The sequence below is a fragment of the Nelusetta ayraudi genome, unplaced genomic scaffold (assembly GCF_046127955.1).
Source record: "Nelusetta ayraudi isolate G7.1 ecotype Tasmania unplaced genomic scaffold, CSIRO-AGI_Nayr_v1 ptg000127l, whole genome shotgun sequence".
Lineage (NCBI taxonomy): Eukaryota > Metazoa > Chordata > Actinopteri > Tetraodontiformes > Monacanthidae > Nelusetta > Nelusetta ayraudi.
The window spans coordinates 1,255,398-1,275,040 of NW_027466177.1; the positions used below are offsets into that span (position 1 = coordinate 1,255,398).

Here is a 19,643-nt window from a genome sequence, read left to right on the forward strand (position 1 = left end):
AGAATCAGGACAACTTTATTATCTGTCTGTCTGTCTGTCCCACATAAAACCAGAGACATTGATCTCTGAAAAACACTTTACACACTGTCATTTTATAATCTTCGCAGAATAAATAGACGAGGGCAATCAGCGCTAGCAGCAAATAATAAGATAATGTAGGTAATAAATATACAATAAATACACAAAACGGCTCTCAGGTCGCAATGCCTGGCCTATGTTCGTCATTTAACTGTCTCAGTCAGCATTCAGAAGCCTGTTGACTGAAGGAATGAAAGAGACTGAGACTGACGCTGCAGAGCGCCCAGGTGCTGGAAAGAGTTGGCCTGCGTGCACATTCCACCGTTTCCCTTTTCCTGCCCTGCAAGGAAGAAAAAAAAAAACAGAACCAACATCCATAATTCCTAATTCTGCTCTGATGCGTCTTATTTCCCCTAATGTGTGTGTGTGTCTGTGTGTGTGTGTGGATCCTCTTGCAGAAGCTGATAGCCTACGGCCACCTGACCGGCAGCGCCCCGGACAACACGGCGCCGGGCAAGAAGCTCATCGACAGGATCATCGAGACCGTCTGCGCATGTTTCCAGGGGCCGCAGACAGACGAGGGCGTGCAGCTCCAGATCATTAAGGTGCCGCGGTTAATTACTCGGAGCCTGGACGACAGAACATTTCTCTCTCTCGTGCGACATATTATGTATTTGCTTAAATTCAATCGCCGCGTCTACAAGTTTAGGTCAACATCATTAATTCCTGGGGCGTAATTAGCCGGGCCGTCGTCTCGGCGGACGGGCCTGCTACATTTTCGTATGGAGATAACTGTTGTGTTTGCTGATGAGTCAATAATTCATTTGGAAATTGGCTGATTTGGTTTTCGCTGTAATTACGGGAGAGAAATGTGATTATTTTCCGGGCGACAAGTGTAGCCGAGGCATTCAAAGAGCGAAAGGGAGTGACCGCAGTCCATTTGCTTTCATTGGCGGTGCTGTTTGCAGTCTGATTATGATGCCGCTTTAATTTTTCAGCGTTTACACGTCCTGGAAAGGTTACAGGTGAAGGTGTCCATTTCCTTCATTTCCTTCCTACCATTCTGGCCCCAATAACATTATTTCTCTTTTATCAATATTTCTATCATTGCTAGCGCTGTAGAGCTCCTCAGTCAATGGTCCTGAATGGTAGATTTCAGCTATTTTGATGCAGTGTTCTATGTAACAATGCTGCAATTTCCTGTCGTGCCGTTTTGTTGATAGTAAGTTTTGAAAAAATTCACATTTCCAACAGAGATTAATGAATTCATCGATCATTTTCATCCCGAGACTGAAGTCAAAGCTCCTTCTTTGCAAACTGCTGATCTCGCGCTCACTCTCTCCGCCAGGCCCTGCTGACGGCCGTCACCTCCCAGCACATAGAAATCCACGAGGGCACCGTCCTGCAGGCCGTGCGCACCTGCTACAACATCTACCTGGCCAGCAAGAACCTCATCAACCAGACCACCGCCAAGGCCACGCTCACGCAGATGCTCAACGTCATCTTTGCGCGCATGGAGAACCAGGCGGTACGTGCGCTCTCTCCCGCAAAAGAAAAAAAAATTGCGAATGAGGGCGGCGACTCCCCTGTCCATGCCGTAGAAGCTCCCGAATCGCTGTTGTAGCCTGACAGATGACATCATATCCTGTTTAAATAGAAAAAAAAGCTTCCTGCTTGATGGTTCACCGGAGCCTCTCGCGCTTCAATTCCAGTGTTTTGCATTGTGTCCAGAGGTACATTAACGTGAAGAAGCTTGCTCTAATGTCATCTTTTTCTTTTTTGAATGACACTTGTCCTCCCTCCTCCTCCTCCTCCTCCTCCTCCTCCTCACCTGTCTCCCTCCCTCCCCCTTTTTTGGACACGTAGCTTACAAATCACAAGCTATCTTGGTCTCTGGCCTCCCGAAAGCGTGACCGCCAGGTAAAGAGTGCAGGACTTGCCGTGATTTGCCTGATCCAAACCTTTTTTTTTTTTTTCCTCAACTCCTCTCTGCGTGTGTCATGTGTGTTTTGTGCATCGAGCTTTTACCTCCATCTCCGTTTCACGCCGGCATTGAATCTCTTCTTCTTCTTCTTCAGTTTTGGCCTGGAGCAGGCGCCACTGTGTGCACTCCCTCCACTCTGTGCTTGCCTTGGCTTTTAGTGACTGGCTCAGTCGTCATTTTGGCTTCTCTCCCCCCCACCGCCTCCACACCACTTTCCATTTGAGTTTGCATTCACGTCGGGCATGGTCGATGTTTTTTACGGCGGGTCGGCTCTGCCACCGTTCCCGGCTCCCGACGGCATTTTTTTTTTTCTCTCTCTCTCTCTCTCTCTCTCTCCCTCTCTCTCTCTCGCTCTGTCTCTCGTTTCGTCCCTCCCGAAGGCCTTAATGCAGTTCTGTTAGAACAATGAGTAACTGGTATTGAGTCAGGCCCAGACGGATAAAAGCGAAAAGCCCAGTCGGGGCGGGAGACAAGGCGGACTTTGAGGCAAGAGGACCTATTGTTGTGTGTTTTTCAATGCCCAGCGTTGTGCCTGATCCACTTTTTCGTCAGCGTATTCTCCTGGCTGCAGCTCAGCAGGGCCGCGATCACACATGCACGCCGTTTGTCTGCCTCGTCTCAGCCGTCGCCGTCCGCCTGTCCGACCGTCCGTCCGTCCGACCGTCCGACCGACCGACCGACCGAGGTGGCATTTAAGTAATGAGCTTAGCCTGTTTGTTTTGTCCCCTGCAGCCAGCCGCTTGGCCTTATCGCCGTCGCTCATATTCAATCCTGCTTGTTCAATTAATCAGTTCGGACGCCGTCAAAGTCAGTTAACGCCGTCAAGCGACTGTTCGCATTAAGTTTCATCCTCCGGGAAGAAAGCGACAGAAACCCCGAAGCGCCGCGCAGAAAAAGTCATTCACATCCTCCTCCCGCGCCGCCACGTTCACGCCGTCGAATCTCGAAAGCTCGCCAGACAGAAGGATCTCCATCCGTCACGGCATCTCCATCTGCTGCTCATGAAAAACTCTCTCCTCTTCTTCCTCCTCCTCCTCCTCCTCCTCCTCTTCTGCTTCTCACTCCAGTCCACCGTTGTTGACGTGTGCTCATTTCTTGCCCGAAACAAAAAAAATCTACCCGCGCACTCGGCTTGAACAATGCATCTTGAGCTGTGGTTAATTTAGCCTGGCTGAGACAACTTTCACTGCTTGTAATTGTTTGCTATCTTTTTTCTTTTCTTTTTTTGGACCATCAAGTGATGTTTAGCATAATGGTAAAATGTTCTTCTGAGCTTCTCGTAAGGTTTTAGCAACTTTTCCCCCCCTTAAAGAGAGTTTCACTCTTTCTGCCAGGCAGCTTCTTTATCCTTAACATCTGAAATTAGTATGGCCACAGCGTGCTTATGTCTCTTGGAGCCATTTGCAAGTGAGTCAAAAACAAATTAAATGAAAAAAACTCCTTCAGATCCTGGGGTAAACCCTCAGCTATGTCCTCAGCCTGGATGCAAATGAATCGTCAGAAAAGGAGCCAGTTTACAGCCAGGATGAATCAGTGCCAGTCTTCAGTGTCACATTTAATACACACATGGTGTGTCGGATGAGTACACACATCCGATCTGTGCAAACAACCCCGAGAAATCACGTCAGAGAATTTCCTAATTTGACTCTAATGTGTTGTGGCGCTGCTCCGGGGTCAGCAAACTACACCTGCAGGGAGTTTGTTTTTAAATGGACTGAACCTGTGTTCTGCACGTGCCTTTTTTACACCGTATACCTTCTCTCATCTCCGTGTGTGCCGTGTGTGTGTTTGTCACCTTCAGCTGCAGGAAGCGAAGCAGCTGGAGAGGGAGCGCCACCGGCAGCACTCCCCCGTCACCCCGCACGCCGAGCCCGAGTCGCCGCAGCTCCACACTCACGTCCACCCGCCGGCGAAGGGCCCGAGCCGAGAGGCCAACGGGCCCGTTACGCCGCCCACGCCGCCCACGCCGCCCACGCCCAGCAACAACACCCTCCCGCCCACTCCATCCACCCCTTCCACGCCCGGCCCGGAGGCCTGCAGCACGCCGGCGTCGGAGGAGCCGGGGGAGCCGGCAGAGCAGGAGGAGCGGGGGGAGCAGGAGGAGCGGGGGAACCACGTGGAGCAGGAGGAGCGGGGCCCCATCTACGAGAGCCCCGACCCAGAGAACGGCTCCGAGTTCTGCCCGGCTGAAAACGAGCAGACCGAAGCGGATCAGGCCACCGCTGCTGCTGCGGCGGTGGCGGCGGCACAGGGTGAGACTTGCTAACTCGAAATAGTTTTTCATACAATATTAATTTTGTTCCTTTTCAATTTTCCACCTATAGTATTTCTCTTTACAAAGCGCACAGCGTTGTGAGCGCTGGCAATATGCAAAGCAGGACCTCTGGAACATCCTCTGTCCTTTTGTCCGAGGAAAAAACAGAATAGACGATCTGAAATGTCTTTGTGCCAGTACAGCGAAACTGAACGTGCAAGAACACCAATAAAGAGTGCATTTAAAACTGTGAATAAATACTTTGACTAATAAATAAATCTCTCCTTTTGTTGTTTTAGATGCAGCAGCGCCCCAAGAGTACTCGCAGACGGTTGAGGAGGAGGAAGAGGAGAGCCCCAACTACGAGGAGAAGGCCCATGAAATAGTGCAAAGCATTTTACAGGAGGTGGTCAACACTGTAGCAGGAGGTGAGCTGCTGCTCCTCTCAGGAGAATTCAACTGATGGAAACTGATTCAACTCCTCGGCTCAGCGCGTTACAGCCAATCACACTTGTTCTTTACCCAGTGCTGTTGCCCTCATGACGCCCTGTTGAATCCCCAGTTTGAACGTGCACCTTATTGCTAAATGCAAAACGCGATGCAAAATTGACCCCATGCAAATAGAACAACTCACACCAAAATGCTGCAAAGCTTAGCCAGCTCTGTCAGCGGCTTCCGCCTTCCTCTCTTAAGTGCCTGTAGAAAATGCTTCTCTCCACCGGGCTGCAGAAAATTCAAATGTACGACTTTTATTGTCAACTAAAAACACTGTTGTGGCTGCACAACCAGTCTCGAAAGGATTAGGGTTGGTCATGTCCCCCACTCTTTTCTGAGAAACATTCTTCCAAATGTCGGGTTACGGTCCCTGAAGTTCCATTAGACCTGACCAAAAGAAGTAGCAGCACTCGCAAAATAAAAAAAAAAAACACTTTTGGCCGAGAGCAGCAATTTGTCAGAATAGGCTTTAATGGCCGAGAGGGTCTTGTGCTCTGGCTTCCGTTCTTAACCCGAAGTGCTGCTGCTGTGCACAAACGTCTGCTGAAGTTTCCTCATCGCGACCTTGACCTCAACATCATGTTAGTGTCCCACATTTGATCTTTTTATTTTCCCTTTTCAGTCATTCTTGAATATGACATGAGGAGCTCTCAAGGCGTTTTGTGTGTTAATACTGAGACAGTCCGTCTAGTATAATACAGTTATTTATTGTATGAGTATTTTATATATACATAAGTCATCTTTGCCATTGTACCATTCCATTTTGATGCCCGTTGGAAACATTTTGAGAGAGAAGGCACATCGCACTTGTCAGTTTTTTTTTTCTTTATTTTGTTTTTATTTGTAGCACTTTGAGATTTTATAATAAAAATTGCTTTATGAATAAAATTATTATTATTATTATTAACATCGAGGAATGTAATTGGATGAATCGTCTGTCTGTTGTAACCAAGCAGACCAGTCATATTTTATTTAACCCCACCCACCCCCACCCCCACCCAAATGTGTTCACCGCAGAGAAAAGCCTCAGCTGCTCCTTTTTAATGTGAAAACGCCACCAGGCTCTGATGAAAGTGCAGCTGCGACTGTAGAGTGGAAATCTTTGCGATTAACCCCCCCACCCTCTTGTCTTCCCCACAGGCCACTGCTTGGACCCCACCAACCTCTGCTCCGACACCAAGGAGCCCAGCGGGGACGGCGAGCCAGCCGAGTCGGAGCCGGCCGAGGCCGTGACGGAGGGCACCCCCAGCTCGCTGGAGGACGAGGGCGCCCTGGTGGGCGACGGCGAGCACATCCACGCCAACGGCATCCCCGGCACGCCCATCTCGGCCAGCTTCACGCCCTCGCTGCCTGATGACAGACTGTCTGTATCCTCCAACGACACTCAGGTGGGGGGATCAGCCGCAGCTGATGCTGCTTGCGAAGCGCGAGGGAAAACGGGCTGAATTGCTAAACTTTCTGACGTTTTCTCTCCCCTCTGCAGGAATCAGGAGCAGCGCCCGGCCAGCCGCCCGGCGCAAAGTTTTCCCACATTCTCCAGAAAGATGCCTTTCTCGTCTTTCGCTCGCTCTGCAAGCTGTCGATGAAGCCGCTGTCGGACGGACCGCCCGATCCCAAGTAAGGATTCAATTCAGTGTCATTTTTCTCACTCGTTTTGTTTTTAGTCTTCCGACGCAGCCCATTTTAAAAGCAAAAGCTCAAAACTCCTACAGATGGGAAAACCCTTCTCTTGCTGGCAGCACACATGGCTGAGAGGGGAACCTCCAGCGCTCAGTGATCCATGAACCAGCTCCGAAACTCGTCCCACTTTTTCAACGATTCCGGTCTTGGTTTCATAAAACCCTCTCCACTTGTGTTCATACACGACGAGTGACAGTTTTACTCTCGGAGCTTTGTCTAATCGGGACCTGTTTTGTTTATGTTTCTTTCATTGTGCCGAGAGAATCAGAAAAGACGCGAGTCGCCGTTTGTGAGCATGGCTTCGGCGAGGATATTAACGTTCTGGCAAACGGGGATCAAGGAGACGCTGAGCCACTGTGCGGCCTTCTCTGAGTCACTTCCTGCTTTCATGATGAGGCGCAAAATCCGCTTTTAACCGTTTCCTTTTCGGCGGAAAAGGGAGAAATAATTGGATCCCTTCGCTGATTCACGCTGTCACATCGGACCGTTTGCCAAAATAGAAGCGGCTCATCGGCTCATCCGCATGGCTGCTTTGCATGAGACAGAATTTCCCCCCCTTTCGGTTCCCTCCTTAGAATTCAGCTCACGGTGTCTGTCGAGTGACTCCTTTTACCTGCGTCATCGTCCAATCTCTTCATTCTTTGGTGTCGGTCAGAAAGAGTGTGCTGCTTCGTTAAAATGAGGATCTGAAAATAGGTCTGATATGGCCCTTTAAAGACCTTTTGAAATAGCGAAAATTAATCTATTTCAGGGTAAACTGGACCCAAAAAAAGTCCTCAATGGAATTGCATTATTGAAATTCTGTCCTTCAGTCAAGACTTTTTTTGCAAACTCGGTAGTCGGTGAAAGCTTGTGTCTGTCGGCCACATTTTTGTGCACTTCCTGCTAAAGTACACACAGTTTTTTTTTTCTGTGCCACATAAATCCTGCTTTGTCTGCTTGCCAGAAATGGAAGAGTTGCAGAAAAGCAGCCAATCTTAGCATATTAAAAAGTATGTTTTCTGAGCTCTGTTTTTTTTTTTCCCCCCCTCTGTCCTTCTGCTGTGAGAAAAGTGGCACTGCATTTTCTTTGATCACGGCTCAACATTTTAACTGTCAGGATGGAGTGCGTTGGTCTCCGTGAGGAGTAACTTCACTTGAAGGACGCCGAGTTCCACCTGTCAAGTACTCGTGTTTTACTGACTTCTGTCGCTCTTATTCATGTGGAAAAATCTCCCTCACGTCATTTCATTCCAGGGCCACCTTCTCTCTCAGAGGATTAGGACAGACAATAAAGAGATCCATCTGCTTTACATGCATTTTATTGCTAACAAAATCTGTTTTCTTTTCGATATTACTTCCTGTTTTTGTTTCCAGGGCCTGTAAAATGAAAACTGTGTCTCTCACTTCCTTCAGGTCCCACGAGCTGCGCTCCAAGGTCCTGTCCCTCCAGCTGCTCCTGTCCATCCTGCAGAACGCCGGGCCCATCTTCAAGACAAACGAGATGTTCATCAACGCCATCAAGCAGTACCTGTGCGTGGCCCTGTCCAAGAACGGGGTCTCCTCCGTGCCTGAGGTCTTCGAGCTGTCCCTCTCCATCTTCCTCACGCTGCTGTCCCACTTCAAGACGCACCTCAAGATGCAGATCGAGGTAGAGACACCGTCCCCGGTCTTTCTCATTTGTCTTAGAAGTAAAGGAAATTGGATATAGTTGTATTGCAACTTTCTTTCTTTTCTTTTTTTTCTTTTCTTTTTTCCCCTCCAAATGTTACTGGTGCAATGTCCTTGCTTTTATTTGAACACATTTAGCAAAAGCAGACTGAGGACGATACTTTTGTCTTTTTATGTTTTAATCACAGTCCCTTTACAGAGTGAAATAAAAACCTGATGTGCTGGCGGCCGAAATTCAATAATCCACCACCCTCAACCCAGAGTAACAAGATAATTAATTGCTGAGGGAAAATTTGCAATTAAAAGCAATAAAGCAGCGAAAATATTAATAAAAATTTGATCACCAAAAAAAGCAATATAGCAGCGATAGAAAACGGCTCTTGTGAGCTTTGTTTTCTGCCTCTGGATCGGTTGTCGGCAGTGACGTCACTGATGGCAGCAAGCAGCTGAGGCGCATCACGAGTGACTGCCGTGGTTTTCTCGCAGCGAGCCGCGACGTTCTTCCACCTCTGTCGAATCCAACCTCTTGCTATTTGACGCTCTGCATTTTGCTATTCGGTTGGAGAGCGTCTGACATTCGAGACCCCCTGCTGCGGACTGTAATGCGCTTGCCTTTCCCCGTGTGTGCAGGTGTTCTTCAAGGAGATTTTCCTCTACATTCTCGAGACTTCCACCAGCTCCTACGACCACAAGTGGATGGTCATTCAAACCCTCACTAGAATATGCGCAGGTCGGTGATTTTCCAGCAGAAAACCTTGACATGCAGTTACAGGGAATTGAAGCCTTCCCTCAAAAGAGGCACTTCAGCTTCACTCCCACCCGATCTTCCTGCACGAAAACACGTTGCAATTTTGTTTTACGTGCTTATTTGTGGCTCGGCAAAAACATTTCCCAGAGACTCTTGCTCACGTACACTCCCGTGTGGTGTTTTCTCTCCCCAGATGCCCAGAGTGTGGTGGACATCTACGTGAACTACGACTGTGACTTGAATGCTGCAAACATATTTGAGCGGCTGGTCAACGACCTTTCGAAAATCGCACAGGGTCGCGGGGGCCACGAGCTCGGCACGACTCCGCTTCAGGTGAAACTTCTTTTCGTCCTCTGCTCTCCGCCGTGTTATTTTGCGACGTCGTTTAAAGGTCCCAAGCGGAGACAGACAGACAGACTGACAGACAGACAGACAGACAGACAGACTCGGGACCATTGGCTTATTTCAACGACATTTTTCCATTTCCACTGTTAGGAGCTGACACTCAGAAAGAAGGGCCTGGAGTGTCTGGTGTCCATTCTGAAGTGCATGGTTGAGTGGAGCAAAGACCAGTACGTCAACCCCAACTCCCAGACCAGCCTTGGTGAGAAACTGATGCTTCCCAATGTGATGCATATGAAAATGATCATTTTTATTTCTCACTTTACACACTTGCTGGATGTTTCGCCCGCTGACGATTTGATGATCAATTTGGTCGTGACTTCGTATTCTGTCAAATTGGGTTTGTCTAGATTCCAAATACTGATAGCGCAAGCAGGAAGTGTTTATCTGCTACATCACTTCCTTCCTCAGATATCTACAGAGAGCTGAAACCTGTGTCGTGCTGTAAATATTCCAGCCAAGGCTTAAAAAAAAAAAAACGAAATAAAAACCTGGTCTTTACTGAGATCGGGCAGAGTTTCTTGCTGCCGGTCATCGCCTAGGTCTCTTGAGGTTGGCGTCGGAGCTCACATCCATCTGCTCCATTGCCTTCACTTAAAAGATTTGACTGCTGGCATTCGGCCACTTCATCTCCGGCCAGAGGGGGGTGTCATCGAGATAACGCCGCCTCGGGCCGACGCTGATCCAGAAGGTTTAGCTCTAAAACCGAGCCGTAGGCTGGAGCTGAGCCGCGGTGATCGTGTGTGGAGGGGCTGACCCCCGGGGGTCTGCCTGCAAAACCGCGGGATTTCTCTTGTTTTTCCAAATGGGGGCGAGAGAGAGAGAAATTCAAACTGAGGTGATGAGGCGCAGCTCGCCGTCCGGGGCTCCCACTCTCCTGTGGGAGGACTGGCAGCCCGGCCCGGGGCTAAGCTGTCAGGCCAAAACCGGCCGAGGCAGCGGTGCAAACTCTGAGGCTAACTCTGCCAGTTGGTAAATCCAGCAGCGGCCCCTAGAGCGGCTCTGAGTTTTATTTTGAATCTTAAACAAGCCAAGGTTCCTCCACACAAACTGAACACTCACACGCACAGGAACAGTACAAACCCTCCTCACTCTTTCAATTATCTTCTTTTGTGCCATTCTTCTCCCTCTTTCTCTTCGTCCTACCAGCGAGAGCAGGTAATGGCTGAACGGAATGGAAGCAGAGTGGCTGCTAGATTGTGTTGCTGTGGTGGAAACTGGTTTTCCAGCCTGTTTTGTCCGTAGCTATTAGATCAGTCCGTGCTCGTCGTGCATTATTAAACCTGTGTTGTTTGTAGGGTTTTTTGTTTTCCTGTGAGCCCCTCCCACACTCAAAAAATGGTACAGACCCTTGATTCCTAACACGTGGGCTTCGACGCCTATAATATGCTGTGTGTGTGTTCCATCTTCCCTTTATATTCACCCTCAGTTTACACTCCTCCTCTGTATCACTTTACCCTTTAACCGTGCACCTGATCGTCCCGGCGAACGGGAAGCTCACCGAGCTCACATTACTGCTCTGCCCTGAATCTTTTAACGAGTTTCCGACAAGTGATCAGATGCCCGGCCTGAGCGCAGGGTCAAAGCCTGGCCTTTTGGGGGGACTCCAAAGTTGACAACTTTGCCATAGACATCGCAGTAGTCCCCCCCAAAAGGCCAAAAATGATTTCCCATGAAATATGTCAACTGATTGTGATAGTAGAGCTCCCATGCTTTACAATGATACCTCACATGTCCATTTCTACTGTATAATTTTGGAAGGAAATCCACCTCAACATAGACTTAATGATTCGCTGAATTTTATATGTTGAAAAGTGTTGGGATAAGCACAACCATCTAGCGGTCAAATTGCGGATTTTTTTTTTAAGGTGGAATCGAAACCTAAGAAGCACCGCGACGAATGTGGTGTCAACTTCAGCGTCGTAGTTTACTCCCTGAATGTGGAAGAAGAAGAAGCAGGAGCAGGCTCGCTAATAGCATTAGCACCACGGACGGATGGGATAAACGACGTAGTTGAACTTCTGCTTCGATTTACTTTGGAACACAAAGCCTTAAAAGGTCCATGTTACGGTTGACTGGGAGTCAAGTAAAACAGGAGGTTTGCAAATCGTTTTTAGTGTGTCAAACTTATCCACCTTTAGGAGCGTTTTCGCAAAAGTGCTGTTCCGGTCTGTTTCAGTGAAAGCGCCAGCTTCGTGTAAACGGCGCCTTAGTGCCTCACATTAAGAGCTCTGCAGTTGTTGTTCTGCTGCCTGTTTGACCGCCCCGCAGCTTTTGCAAGATAACCAGCTAACCTTCTTCCATCTTAAACAAGCATGCTCCGTTCTGGATTCCAGTCCAGCGGCCTCTCACTCGTGTGCATATATATTGTGATCCTTGACAAAAAACCTCAGGGTCACTCTTGTTCACTCTGCCGCAGTTTTCCCGCTTTCAATTACTCATGTTCCTTCCCACAGTAGCGCTAACTCGCCTCACTGGCAAAGAAGACTGAGCACCGCGCCAACTACAGACTCCCATTGAAAAAGTTGAACCTTTTTGTTAGGCTTTTTTTTTTTTTTTCAAAAGTAACAAATAGAGATCATCTAGTGCGCTCCTCTTCTCTGTCATCCGCTCTGGGTTACATGATTTCATGCTTTTTGTTGTTGTTGTTGTTGTTATTTTTTTGGGTTCGCTAGGCCAGGAGAAACCTTCAGAACAGGAAAACACAGAGACCAAGGCCCCAGAGACCATTAACCGCTATGGGAGCATCAACTCTCTGGACTCCACCGCCTCGTCCGGCATCGGCAGCTATAGCACCCAAATGTCGGGCACGGACAACCCGGAGCAGTTCGAGGTCCTCAAACAGCAAAAAGAAATCATCGAGCAAGGCATCGACTTGTACGATTCATTACTTTTTTATATCTGCAAACACTCTTTCTGGAATTTTAACCTTTTCCTGTTAATACTGTGATACGACAGCGTGCTCTGTGTGTGGGGATCCCAAACAGGTTCAACAAGAAACCAAAGAGAGGGATCCAGTATCTTCAAGAGCAGGGCATGCTGGGTACGACGCCGGAGGATCTCGCCCAGTTCCTGCACCAGGAGGAGCGGCTCGACTCGGTAAAGGACTCAGCCCACGTTTCCATTGGTTTTCACGACGCAGCGCGGAGCCGAGCTGTAGTCGGGGCTGCACTGATTATTAGCCCCCGAATTCTATGAGCTTTTCGAACAGTTTCAGGCAAATTGGGAACATTTCGCACACATATTTTCTTTTTATCCTGGCCAAAAAGACATCTTTCATGTAGCCGTTGGCTTCGTTGGCTGGGAGAGGTTTGAAACAGATCTGAGTTTGGGCTGCGTTCATCTTTGCACAACAAAAAGTCTCTACAGTCTCAATGGGGATGGCTGATGTCACTTTTGCAATTTATGTTTTTTAATGAATTATTATTATAATTATTATTACTAACAGCCAACTGACTTGTTCTAAGCCCTCTTTTCCATTGTATGACTTCATTTTCCCCTCAAGATCAAAAATTCCAACACTGCTTAACTGCGTGTGTATTGAACGCGGTCAGTGGTAGTTTATCTTCCGGCTGCCGAACAACAAATTGCACAACCTCGAACGCATCAGCCTAGAACTGTCTGCAAGACGCCTGGGGGAAATGAAATCCGAACCATTTCACATTTGCAATATCAAACCGTCTGGACATAAATTCAGTCTTGCGTCGGCGAGCGTCGAGCCGCCACGAGTCGTCCGAGAGCCGCGGCCCTATTAGGCCGTGTAAATGTTAGCCCTGATAAGGAGCTGGATAAGGCGCCTTAATGGGGCTGCTGCCTCAGAGGGGGGGAGGAGGGAGGGGGGGGGGGGGGGTGTAAGGTTGCGCAGCGGTAGCCGGCATTAAAGAGAGTTCATCACATCTGCTTAGAGTGTAGGGGGGCAGATAGAGGTTGATCGTCATTACAGTGTAGCAGGCGTGTAGAATGGTCGTGTTGTAAGGACGAGGATTCTCATTAGCGTCAAGCCAGTGGGGAAAGACGATAACTTTTACCGTCTCCCGCTGCCGAGGTGGGATAAGCGTTAGCCAAAGAGCTGTTAACAAATGAGGCGTTGAAGCAGCGGCGGCCTCCCGTCTCGTTTAATTGGAAATGCTGCATTGCCAAAAAAAATAAGAAAGGAAAGGAATTCAAGAGCGACCCTTTCTCTTCCTCCGCTCAGACTCAAGTGGGAGAATTCCTGGGGGACAACGACCGCTTCAATAAAGAGGTCATGTACGCCTACGTGGATCAGATGGACTTCCAGGGCAAAGACTTTGTCTCTGCGCTGCGGATTTTCCTGGAGGGCTTCCGGCTCCCCGGAGAAGCCCAGAAGATAGACCGGCTCATGGAGAAGTTTGCCGCCAGATATCTGGAATGCAACCAGGGGTGAGTTTTGCCCCGCCTCTCCCCGACTATCCGCCCACGCTTTGACATGCGTCCAGTGTTTCACTCGCCGCCGTCAATCTTCCAGACAAACCTTGTTTGCCAGCGCTGACACGGCGTACGTGCTGGCCTACTCCATCATCATGCTGACGACGGACCTCCACAGCCCGCAGGTAAGCGGGGCTGCCGGCCCGCCTGTCTCTCAATCAGTCACGGCGGGCGCCTCTCCTGAACTGCCGCCTCCTCCTCCTCGCCCGTGTAGGTAAAGAACAAGATGACGAAGGAGCAGTACATCAAGATGAACCGCGGCATCAACGACAGCAAGGACCTGCCCGAGGAATACCTGTCGGCCATCTACGACGAGATCGCCGGCAAGAAGATCGCCATGAAGGAGACCAAGGAGCTCACCCTGAAGTCCAACAAGCAGAGTGAGTCAGGCTGAGGATTCAAATACCATAATTATTTAAAAAAAAGAAAAGATAGGGTGAAGCCTGGTCATTTTTCATTAGAGGCAACATTTGAAAAAAGAAGCTCTCTGTAAAATAATAGCGGTTGTATTGGCTTCGCTCACATTGTTGGTACTGTAAAGGAAATTTTGGGTGGCGGTTAAATCCATGCGTGCGCGATTGGCTGCGTCAGGTGTCGCCAGCGAGAAACAGAGGCGCCTGCTGTACAACGTGGAGATGGAGCAGATGGCCAAGACGGCCAAAGCCCTGATGGAGGCGGTCAGCCACGTGCAGGCTCCCTTCACCAGCGCCACACACCTGGAGCACGTCCGTCCCATGTTCAAGGTGGATCGAAGCTCACATCACTCACTCACACACACACACAAAAGGCAAGTTGTCTCACAAATTAGGTTTACAACGCAACCCTCCTGCTGTTTTCCCTCTAGCTGGCGTGGACGCCCTTCCTGGCCGCCTTCAGCGTGGGCCTGCAGGACTGCGACGACACCGAGGTGGCCTCGCTGTGTCTGGAGGGGATCCGCTGCGCCATCAGGATAGCCTGCATCTTCTCCATACAGGTGCCGTAGCGGCCGATGCATTTGCACCTGCCGTGTGTCTTTCGCTCCGCCGCCACTGACCTCTCTCTCTTTTGTCCTGTGCGGCCTGAGCAGCTGGAGAGGGACGCGTACGTGCAGGCGCTGGCCCGCTTCACGCTGCTGACGGCCAGCTCCGGCATCGCCGAGATGAAGCAGAAGAACATCGACACCATCAAGACCCTCATCACTGTGGCCCACACCGACGGCAACTACCTGGGCAACTCCTGGCATGAGGTGAGCTGAAATAAATCATATTGTTTTCACGTCTCCCTCAAGGGGAGAATTTCCAAAAATTGCACTTCCTTGCTGACATCTTCTTAAAAATTTCTCTTTTTCGTGAGGTGTTGATTAATGATGAATGAATTCTGTTGATATTTTTGTTGGGTGGGACCCGTAGCTGTGACAATAAGACTCAAATGCCACTATTGTATGCATTTGTGCATTGTCTTTTAGTATTTTGTATTTTTAGGCACGGCTTGAAATGAAATCCTCTTGTGTGTTGTTGGCGCTGCTGTTTATTTCCTGCTTATCCCAGTTTTCCCTCCCTTGTACTAGTTCACCTCTTATCTGTCCTACTTTTCCTCCCTCCCATGCAGCTGCTTTTGATTTTTTTTATTATTATTATTTTGTGTCTCTCAAAACGCAAATTTCTTTATTCTTCTCCACCGGGTATCTGTTCAGATCATGAAGTGCATCAGTCAGCTGGAGCTGGCTCAGCTGATCGGCACGGGGGTGAAGGCGCGCTACATCTCAGGGACGGTGCGCGGCAAGGAGGGCTTCATCGCCAGCGCCAAGGAGCAGAACAACGACGAGTATCTGGGTCTAGGTCGGCATCTGCGTTAAATAATGTGTTCCTTGCACATTTTTCATTGTGAAATTTACGTTCTTAGGAAAAATTGCCGCTTATCAATCAATCGCTAATCGATCGATAAGGTCAATCAACTGACGATTAATGAATTAATCGATCATTTTCGTCCCTATTCTGGACCTCTTTTATCAAACCCCCTCACGCCCCTCAACCGACCGCTCAGCTCTCGTGTTTTTTCCGCTCTGCAGTCGGAGGAACGGTGGACAGGAAGCAGATCGCCAGCATCCAGGAGTCCATCGGCGAGACCAGCTCTCAGAGCGTGGTGGTGGCCGTGGACCGGTACGGACTTACTTAATATGAGCGCTTTCCCCTTAATATGATTGTAATGTTCATTGCAAAGAACAAAGATTGCCATTTATTTTTTTTTCCTCAGGATTTTTACCGGCTCCACCAGGCTGGACGGCAACGCAATAGGTGAGTCCAGGTGTTCTTGCTGCACCAAGGACCGGTGCACTTCATCTATTTTCAGGCTAAAGTGCCCTCACTGACATCTTTTTCTTCTCTTCTTGTCTTTTTTTTCCTCTCTCCGCCACCCCCAGTTGATTTTGTGCGCTGGCTCTGCGCCGTGTCCATGGATGAGCTGGCCTCGCCCACGCACCCGCGAATGTTCAGCCTCCAGAAGATAGTGGAGATCTCCTACTACAACATGGGCCGCATCAGGCTGCAGTGGTCCAGGATCTGGGAGGTCATCGGAGACCACTTCAACAAGGTTTTGGACTCTGCAATTAAGCAGTCACTGAGTGATATCATGCAACTGTCACCCTCGAAGTAGATTTAAATGTTTGTATTATTGCCTCAAGGTGAATTTTTGTCCTCCGTGCAGGTCGGCTGCAGCTCCAACGAGGACGTGGCCATCTTTGCCGTGGACTCTCTCAGGCAGCTGTCCATGAAGTTCTTGGAGAAGGGCGAGCTGGCCAACTTCAGGTTCCAGAAGGACTTCCTGAGGCCTTTCGAGCACATCATGAAAAAGAACAGGTGAAGAGAAGGGACGTTACACATTGCAAACCCAGACATTTTAAACTGCTGCTCCTGCACCTGCGTAGCTCTGAAGGTGTCAGCTGCCGCAGCGCCGAGCCCCCACTGTTGCGCCGGCTCGTTTCTATATTTGTGCTCCGCAGACCTGACTCCCCACTCTTCTCTCCTCCTCTGCAGCAGCTCCCTCCGCTCGCTAAACGCCCTCCTTGTTTCTCCACAGCCGTAAGTCGAGCGTGTCGAGCAAATGTGTCACCTGGCCCTGTTTCAGTCCGCCCGCTTTGGCTTTTCGGCGAATTTGCGTGGGAGGGAAAGAAAAAAAAAATCTCCCTGAATGAAATTTCGTCCGTCGTAAATGAATTGCGGCGCTATGCCGGGCCCGTCTGTCTGCGGCGGAACAAAAAGGCAGACTGTTTCATTCATACCGAGGAGAGGAGGGAGTAGCGGCGGCAGCGTCGATGGAAATCCTCCCACACATGCAGCAGGCTGCGAGTTTGAGCGGTGGAGATGGCGAGAGACCCTGAGGCTTAATGTGTGTCCATTAGAGCCACTCCTGTTACCCTGTGCATGTGTGTGATGGTCAGTTGGAGCTCATTCATCACCACTGAGCCATTAGTTCTCCTCTTCACTATGGCAACAGCTGCTTCAAATATGTAACTGGCCGCTGCTGAAATTATACCAAGAATGAAAAATTTCGATCGAGCCACAAGGAGGGGAAAAACTTTAAGTCGGTGCTTTCATCTTAACCCCCACCGTCTGTGTCTCCTGCAGGTCCCCCACCATCCGAGACATGGTGGTGCGCTGCATAGCCCAGATGGTGAACTCCCAGGCGGCCAACATCCGCTCGGGCTGGAAGAACATCTTCTCCGTCTTCCACCTGGCCGCCTCCGACCAGGACGAGAGCATCGTGGAGCTGGCCTTCCAGACCACGGGCCACATCGTCAGTAAGTCCGGGGGACTCACACGCAGCCTGTTTGTGGCGGTGGCATCGATCATCAGGGCAGATTCTGACCCATCTCCGTCTCTCCTGTTCTTTTTCTTTAATCTCTCACTCCATCACCGTCTCTCCCAGCGAATGTGTTTGAAAAGCACTTTGCAGCCACCATTGACTCCTTCCAGGATGCCGTCAAGTGTCTGTCCGAGTTTGCCTGCAACGCCTCCTTCCCGGACACCAGCATGGAGGCCATCCGCCTCATCCGACACTGCGCCAAATACGTCTCCGATAGGCCTCAGGTTTGTCCCGCGGCTCTGGCTTCTCTGTTTTTTACCTCTATTCGACGGGCGGAAGATGTACTAGATCAGAAACAGAAGTTCACATTTAAAAGATTAGACTACATCCATCCATCCATCCATTTTCAATACCCGCTTCTTCCTGAGCGGGTATTGAAGTTGTGCAGCAACTTCCGGCACAACTCATGATACAAAGGGCAATAAAACGCAAAGCGGAACTCATTCTCAACATCGATGTTACGGTAAACACAGAGTCTTTCTTCTTCTGGGACCTCCAGAAGGAAAGGAGAAGGAACATAAGACAGACCCGTCGTCAATGTTTTGGCTTATTGCGACAATTCCATCCTCACCCTTTTGCATAATAAAGAGAGGAAGTGACCGCAAAGTCGTGAACCCAGCTCTTTTTCTTTTTATTTCCCTGCGTCAGGCCTTCAAAGACTACACCAGTGACGACATGAATGTAGCACCCGAGGACCGCGTGTGGGTGCGGGGCTGGTTCCCCATTCTCTTCGAGCTCTCCTGCATCATCAACAGGTGCAAACTGGACGTCCGGACCAGGTGAGCAGAGTGAACGACTGCAGTTTTCAATTTAAATCTTAGATGACAAATGAATACTCTACGCAGTCCCACAACACTAAAGGTCAGCTCAGGCTAAACTGCCAGTTTTGCACTATTTGTTTCCGTTTCACCTGCATCGTAAAGACATTTTTAGTCTGGGAATCTTTTGCAACACCTTCCTGAGTTCGGTTAAAGACAAGGTTACACTTTGGAGGTTGCAACTATGTGTGTCTGCGTTGCAGGGGCCTGACCGTGATGTTTGAAGTGATGAAGACCTACGGACACACCTTCGAGAAACACTGGTGGCAAGACCTGTTCAGAATCGTCTTCAGGATCTTCGACAACATGAAGCTGCCCGAGCAACAGACTGAGGTCGAGCGTCGCTGTCATCCTCCTCGTGTTGGTTGAGGTTTGCTTTAAAACCTTCAAACTCACAAGTCGTGTGCTCGCCCCCGCAGAAAGCCGAGTGGATGACCACCACCTGCAATCACGCACTTTACGCCATCTGCGACGTCTTCACCCAGTACTTTGAGGCCCTGAGCGACGTTCTGCTCGACGACATCCTGGCGCAGCTCTACTGGTGTGTGCAGCAAGGTGAGCAGCGCACGTTTATTCTTTTAACTTAAAATTCCAAAATTTGTGAAGGTGCGTGCAGTGTTTGGTCTCAGACATAGACAGAGAACTTTATATTATGCATTGCATCATCATCTGCAGACAACGAGCAGCTCGCCCGTTCGGGCACAAACTGTTTGGAGAACGTGGTCATCCTGAACGGAGAGAAATTCTCCCCGGAGACCTGGGACAAGACGTGCAACTGCATGCTGGACATCTTCAAGACCACTATACCGCACTCGTGAGTACTTGGAAATTTGAAAGCTATTTGATTTGATTTGATTTGATTTGTATTGATCCAAATTCATTGAATTTTCAAAGGTCTAGATGGAGTGATTTTCAGGCAATTTATTAAGCAAGTTTGTCTTTTAGGCTACTAACGTGGAGGCCGTCGGGTACGGAGGGGGAGCACATGACAGCGCACGGCCTGTCGGACAGGCAGCTGGTGAGGTTGCATTAAAAGCGCGCGGAAACGTGAGAAAATGCTTTTCAGCGCGTTATCCGTTAAATTTTGCCCATGGTTGCCTCTCAGGACTCCGTTTCCCAGAGGTCAGTGGACATTCAGACCCGCCCTGACGACCAGCACTCCATCAACAGCGGCGACAGGCGCATGGTGGAGAGTCGTCGGCAGAGTCAGTACAGCTACAGCTCGGCCCCGGGCGTCGGTGAGGACCCCTCCAGGGGCAGGACCCCCGCCAGTAAGATACTGGCGCTGCACGCTCTCGCTGCCGACCC

At 49.6% G+C, this 19,643-nt stretch overlaps 1 protein-coding gene across 2 annotated transcripts in view; it reads left to right on the forward strand.

Moving 5' to 3' along the window:
- The window catches only part of arfgef1 (ADP-ribosylation factor guanine nucleotide-exchange factor 1 (brefeldin A-inhibited)), a 39,036-nt gene that overhangs the window by 16,301 nt on the left and 3,092 nt on the right, over nucleotides 1-19,643 (forward strand). The window contains exons 4-35 of one of the 2 annotated variants that reach the window (XM_076050260.1): nucleotides 477-623; nucleotides 1,367-1,546; nucleotides 1,885-1,938; nucleotides 3,804-4,254; nucleotides 4,574-4,684; nucleotides 5,892-6,139; nucleotides 6,235-6,368; nucleotides 7,827-8,061; nucleotides 8,712-8,811; nucleotides 9,023-9,162; nucleotides 9,325-9,433; nucleotides 11,907-12,108; nucleotides 12,219-12,330; nucleotides 13,427-13,632; nucleotides 13,718-13,802; nucleotides 13,892-14,057; nucleotides 14,269-14,420; nucleotides 14,522-14,650; nucleotides 14,744-14,902; nucleotides 15,350-15,494; nucleotides 15,725-15,815; nucleotides 15,910-15,950; nucleotides 16,076-16,245; nucleotides 16,360-16,511; nucleotides 17,280-17,452; nucleotides 17,581-17,741; nucleotides 18,166-18,296; nucleotides 18,539-18,668; nucleotides 18,755-18,890; nucleotides 19,011-19,149; nucleotides 19,281-19,353; nucleotides 19,441-19,606. In XM_076050260.1, coding sequence (XP_075906375.1) covers nucleotides 477-623; nucleotides 1,367-1,546; nucleotides 1,885-1,938; nucleotides 3,804-4,254; nucleotides 4,574-4,684; nucleotides 5,892-6,139; nucleotides 6,235-6,368; nucleotides 7,827-8,061; nucleotides 8,712-8,811; nucleotides 9,023-9,162; nucleotides 9,325-9,433; nucleotides 11,907-12,108; nucleotides 12,219-12,330; nucleotides 13,427-13,632; nucleotides 13,718-13,802; nucleotides 13,892-14,057; nucleotides 14,269-14,420; nucleotides 14,522-14,650; nucleotides 14,744-14,902; nucleotides 15,350-15,494; nucleotides 15,725-15,815; nucleotides 15,910-15,950; nucleotides 16,076-16,245; nucleotides 16,360-16,511; nucleotides 17,280-17,452; nucleotides 17,581-17,741; nucleotides 18,166-18,296; nucleotides 18,539-18,668; nucleotides 18,755-18,890; nucleotides 19,011-19,149; nucleotides 19,281-19,353; nucleotides 19,441-19,606 — 4,828 coding nt within the window. Of the gene's footprint in view, nucleotides 1-476; nucleotides 624-1,366; nucleotides 1,547-1,884; nucleotides 1,939-3,803; nucleotides 4,255-4,545; nucleotides 4,685-5,891; nucleotides 6,140-6,234; nucleotides 6,369-7,826; nucleotides 8,062-8,711; nucleotides 8,812-9,022; nucleotides 9,163-9,324; nucleotides 9,434-11,906; nucleotides 12,109-12,218; nucleotides 12,331-13,426; nucleotides 13,633-13,717; nucleotides 13,803-13,891; nucleotides 14,058-14,268; nucleotides 14,421-14,521; nucleotides 14,651-14,743; nucleotides 14,903-15,349; nucleotides 15,495-15,724; nucleotides 15,816-15,909; nucleotides 15,951-16,075; nucleotides 16,246-16,359; nucleotides 16,512-17,279; nucleotides 17,453-17,580; nucleotides 17,742-18,165; nucleotides 18,297-18,538; nucleotides 18,669-18,754; nucleotides 18,891-19,010; nucleotides 19,150-19,280; nucleotides 19,354-19,440; nucleotides 19,607-19,643 lie in introns of those variants that run through there. The other variant, XM_076050259.1, reaches the window with a different exon arrangement.